Source organism: Phoenix dactylifera, chromosome 11, assembly GCF_051530095.1.
Source record: "Phoenix dactylifera cultivar Ajwa chromosome 11, Ajwa_hap1_PhDact_Kaust_v1.1, whole genome shotgun sequence".
NCBI lineage: Eukaryota > Viridiplantae > Streptophyta > Magnoliopsida > Arecales > Arecaceae > Phoenix > Phoenix dactylifera.
This window is the reverse complement of record NC_143200.1, coordinates 3,342,653-3,347,727: the sequence shown is the minus strand read 5'-3', so window position 1 is coordinate 3,347,727 and position 5,075 is coordinate 3,342,653. Positions and strand designations below refer to the sequence as shown.

At 41.9% G+C, this 5,075-nt stretch overlaps 1 protein-coding gene across 1 annotated transcript; it reads right to left on the bottom strand.

Annotated features, from left to right (window-relative positions):
• Positions 1-697: 697 nt before the first annotated feature.
• On the bottom strand, positions 698-4,397 carry LOC103714173 (cytochrome b561 and DOMON domain-containing protein At3g25290-like). Its single transcript, XM_008801339.6, has 3 exons — positions 3,620-4,397; positions 1,552-1,806; positions 698-1,207 (listed from the first exon to the last, which is right to left on the bottom strand). Exons 1-3 carry the CDS (start codon positions 4,241-4,243, stop codon positions 887-889), a joined length of 1,200 nt encoding a protein of 399 aa, XP_008799561.2. The 5' UTR covers positions 4,244-4,397; the 3' UTR covers positions 698-886.
• Positions 4,398-5,075: the final 678 nt, after the last annotated feature.

Below are 5,075 nucleotides of genomic sequence, written 5' to 3'. Positions count from 1 at the left end.
GAACGAACTATTAATCCGTATAGAGAAAGGTGAATTCTTCTTTCGTGCGAAAGATGCAACTCTGTCCCTATATATTATGTTGTCGTCCCCAATGTTTCTTCTTGTATGCACATGTAAATTGGTAATAATAATGCTCTAACATTTTTTTCACCAATTTATAGTGGCCAGCCATGGTGATTTTTAATAAAATTTCAATTTTCTCCTCTAGCTTTATCATTTCCCAACTATTAAACCGGATTCTAGACTTTTGACCTTGATGCTATATAATGGAAGTGCTGGGGACCTCTTCTCCCTTTTTGTTCCCTTCTTTTACCACACTTTTGGGACCAAAGAGATTGCTTTATTGTTTAACCAATAACATTGGAAGCTCGTGGGCGGTATAATGGTAGGTGCGAACGTGAGGACCATGAGGGCAGGTGCGTAGGCATGAAGAAACCTATGAGATTTGACAAGCCAAGGCTAAAAAGGGCTTTTTTTGCAGCTCTCACACTTCAGTCAGTAGGTGGAGCATGAGGTTTTAGTTAAAGTTTCACTCCACCGATGGTCATGTGAAAAAAAAAATAAGGGGCTCGATCAGTGGAATCTCCATTAGACAAGTTTCTCTGCTCCATAAATTATCTTACATTTACTCAAAGTACCACAAGGACTTACTCCTATTGTGTGTATGAATTCACAAAATACATATTGACAATGAAAATTTGTATGAAAGCATATATCTTAAGTTTTAAGTAGCCCAACAACGAGTATACAAGATGCAATATAAATGGCAACCAGAAGGTGAAAATGTAGAAGAAAGAAAGAAAAAAAACTATTCAACACTCAATATCTCATAAGAGAAACTGAAGATCTAAACTAATTAATAAAACCCAGAACAGAGCAGAGTTGATCAGACAGACAGCGGCTGTTGCACGTCACGGTGCCCATTGGTAGAATTGGAGCCACCATAAGGCTTTGTGGAGTTGTGTGTCTTTCTCCGCAGAACTATAATCCAAGTAATGGCTTCCAACAGCAAGGCAATACCACCCAATATGCTAATCACAGTGATATAGGCTGTAGTCCACTTCTGATCAGGGCTTAAGATTGTCAGGCCTTTGAAGACATTGATAACACCCAAGACAATGACTGTGTATCCTACCAAGTGGTGGTAGATGTTCCAGTAGAAGCGAATCTTGTGATCCTTGCTGGGTCTCAAAAACAATGCGAAAACCTACAAAAAACCAACTTCGGTTTATTAGATATCATCAGATAGTTTGTAATTTTAAGAAATCTTAAGTGATTGCTGACTAGGTGTCTGAGGAAGCCTTGAACAACTCCATTAAGAAGGATAGATTGAAAACTGTGAGGTCAAACTTATGAGACAGTTAAGATGTTGCCAGAGTTTCCAGAGAAATAGCCAATGTATAAGAGATCCTAGAGATAGAGGAGAAATATGGCTATGTAAAACTGAGCATTGAAAAGATAATTCCTTATCTAGTTTCTTGAAGAAAAATATAATCTATACTTTCAAAGTTCACCAATACATCAGGGGATATGGAGTTGGATATTTCTCACCTGTAAGGTGGCAAGAGAGAAGAGGGTGATCCCAATGTTCCGATGGGTGGTGTACTGGACTCCCTTAGACTTGCTCCCAAGATTGAGACCGGTTGCCCAGCCCGCAACCCCCACGGTGTAACCGGTAAGCTGGCATGACAAATGAAGGTAAAACCATGCAGGGTCTGCTGACTTAAATGTCTTCAGATATCTTGCAAATATTGCACCAATTGGAAGCAATATTCCCCAACTCACAGCATTCAAAACTCCATGTATCTAAATAGCAAAATTAAATAAAGATATGAGACAGGTTTATATAAATACTATCAACAGAAGATGACTAGAAAAAAGGGAGAGGACAGGAGAACAATTCTGCTCATGGTCACGTAAAGGCTAATTATAAGTTTTTATAAGTATTCATTATAGGCCTCCAATTGTCCTTCAATGCATATATCCAAAGCAAGATGAGATTGGGAGAATTAATGTTTATCTCTTGATTAACCCATTTCATCTTTCAAACCCTAACATACAACAGTAACTTCACATCAATGGTTTACTGCAGACCTTGCATGCAACTACATGTTGCAAAATAAAAAAAAAAAGGGAAAATAAACTCCATCTGATGTACACATTCATCAAAGGAGCACAGGCCATTGTTTTCTCAATCCGTCCCAAGGTTAGTTTTTTAGCGAGATTACAGGGAGAACTCGGCCTGGTGTTTCATTGGGAAAGATGTAATTCTAAGGATGATACTGAACGAAACAACCACTCACTGTATTTGGAGACTTGCATGTAAGGATGGTGACTGATAGAAACATGCATTCCGTGTATAGAGAGCATTTAACCATAAAATAGGTGGGTGGTTGGGACGGATTACAGTTTATCTGTAATCTTAGTGATAAAGGTAACAATTATACTGCAAAGTGAACAGTGTATCACAAATGGAATTTTTCACAAATATAAACTTAGGTTCTATGTACAGAACAATTTGAAAGCTACTGCTGAACATCTATCACTGTATCACTACCTAACACAAATTGAAGTCCAAACAGAAGCAAAGCGTTGATTTCTTTTTCCTCCTAATTAAAAATACTAGTTGACGGAATGAAGAGTAGTTGAGGTTGCTTTCTTCTCCGATAAAAAAATAAAAAGGCAGGTATATGGTATTCCAAAGCATCTAAACAAACGATAGAACACGGCAGAGAAAAATCAAAAGATATTATCAAAAACAAACAAAAGAATCACTATGGCATGCAGCTTGATGATGCGACTCCAGCCGACTCCAGCAGGAAAAAAAAAATAACCACAAGTCAAACAGAACTACCAAAATCTCACGATTAGTGCCAAAATAAATAAATAATATAGTCAACGACATTTACTATACATGCGACCACATACCAAACGAGGGAAAGAATTAACATCCTCGAAGAATCAGAGCAAAAAATCTGACCCACAATATTCTCTCATCAAATACTCCATAAATCTTAGTGAAGAACCCTCTATGGAATTCAAAAAAGAGAGAGCGATAACAAAATAAAATAATAAAACTATCCGAATCTTATATTTAATTCCAAAATTTTCTATTTAAAAAGAAAAGAAAGTATGCTACATAGCAGCTAGTAAATTATCCACTGTTTTTTTTTTAAAAAAAACAGAGGGCACCCGCATCTCCGTTTTAGTCCCTTAGTCTTAACGATTTCTTTCTTTTTTTTTAAAAAAAAAAATGTTCTTATCTTCAAAACCCCCCAAAATGTTTCCAACTTGAAGTTCTAATTTAACCATCAATACTCTCCTGACACCATCTTGAAGTTTTTTAGATGCAGATACTTGTGGCAAGGAGTCCATCTTCACTCATCCTTTAGTCTCAAACTTAAAAAAATAAAATTAAACTTTAATTTTTGGTTATTTTAATGAAAAACCCTCGAACTCACCAACCAAACACTCAATTTTTTTTTTTCCAATCAAGTCAGCAATTGCTTACGGGACAAAAATCTTTTTCACATGAGAAACCCTAAAAAATCATCTTTTTTTCTTTCCTTAAACAAAATGAAAGAATCTCCCAAAAGCTTATATAAAAACAAATACTTACATTCCTCTCCTTCGTGACGGAACCCCCGGATCCGGAGCTCACCCCCCGGACCAAATCCAACTGGCCCTTGGACCCCAAATTCTCGGCTACGAACGCGTGCTTGTCCGGCACGCCGTTCGTCACCGATCCCCCCACCTGCCACACCTCGTTCACCACCGTCATTTCCTTCCCCAGCTTCAACGTCCCGAAGATCTTCATGACCCCGCCGGCATAATCCGCCGCCAGATCCGACGTCTCGAACGCGATCTTCGATTCCTTGAGCGCGTACCCCGTGATGTTGTAGGTCTTGACCCCCATCTTCCCGTCCGCCTGCCGGAACGCCACCAGCGCCTGGGACCCAACCATGCCGGTCTCGGTCGGGTTGATCGCCCACGCCACCCACCCCTCCGCCGTAGCCGGCGGCGCCACGAAGGCGATGGAGAGCGCCGCGGCCGCGCGGTCGTAGGTCCAGTGGATGGAGGAGGAGAGTTGAGGAAGGTCGCTGCAGGCGGCGAAGACCCTGTTGGAACCCAGATTCTGGGAGGCGCAGCCCTGGGCTGCGGCCGCGGCCGCGGCCGGCGAAAGGAAGCAAAAGGCGGCGATGGCGGCAGAGAGGAGCAGTAAAGCGGCGGAGGCGGAAGCCATGACGGGCGGCGGTGAGAACCCTCGCTTTCTCCTCCTCCTCCGGGTCCGGGAATGGAAAACCTATCAAGATTTCATAGAGCAGTTGGACTGTAATTTGCCGTTTGCTTAGGGACGTAGCTGTAAAAAATCAGCGGTGTAGAGGACTTCTTAATGGAAGAGTGAGCGGCTCTGCTCGACAATTTATAACGGAGAGAAGGAAGCCCGAGTCTGCTGATCCGCAGGAACCAACTAGTGACTTTAAAAGATTACACGTGTTTCCTTTTTGTTGGTCGACTTAGGGTATTGGCCGCCACGTGGGCTGTATATAAAGGCGAGTAACGCGTTCTCACAGTCTTTTGGTGTGCATGCGTTAAAGCAGATGGCCTAGAAGCTGGTGTGATATATATACACCCCATCGTTTTCCAATCCACACTACTTTCCGTCTGCTTCTTCAGAGATACGCGGGGTGTAATGTTAAAATTGATATGTTTGCGATTAGTTACTTCCGAAGGAAAGGGGAATAAAGGAGGTGAGCTAATTTAATGCGTACAAATTACTTTGGGACAACGAAAGCGCATCCGAAAATTTGCCAACAACGATCGAACGGTGGAGAGAGGATCTCTGGCGGTTAGAGCGGAAGACTGGAGCGAAGAGCGGGTCCCACAGGAGTCAAAAAGAAATGTTCTGAAGGGAAGACGCGGGGTCGTTTTACGATTCTCGCCTTCGTCCTACGTCAGTGTGGCGATAGCGTGACGTTGCTTCTAAGACTCCAATTTAACCCCTTCGTCAAGTTTTCTGGACGTCGGACGTCCGTGAGTCCATGGACGTGGGAGCTTGGGAGGAAATTGTGGAC

What these genes read in the sequence shown, in the direction of transcription:
- LOC103714173 (XM_008801339.6), bottom strand. Translation starts at nt 4,243, where the DNA reads ATGGCTTCCGCCTCCGCCGCTTTACTGCTCCTCTCTGCCGCCATCGCC. An exon ending in CCGTCACGAAGGAGAGGAAT is followed by an intron (nt 1,807 to 3,619) that starts GTAAGTATTTGT and finishes TTTGCTATTTAG; the next exon opens with ATACATGGAGTTTTGAATGC. An exon ending in TCTCTCTTGCCACCTTACAG is followed by an intron (nt 1,208 to 1,551) that starts GTGAGAAATATC and finishes GGTTTTTTGTAG; the next exon opens with GTTTTCGCATTGTTTTTGAG.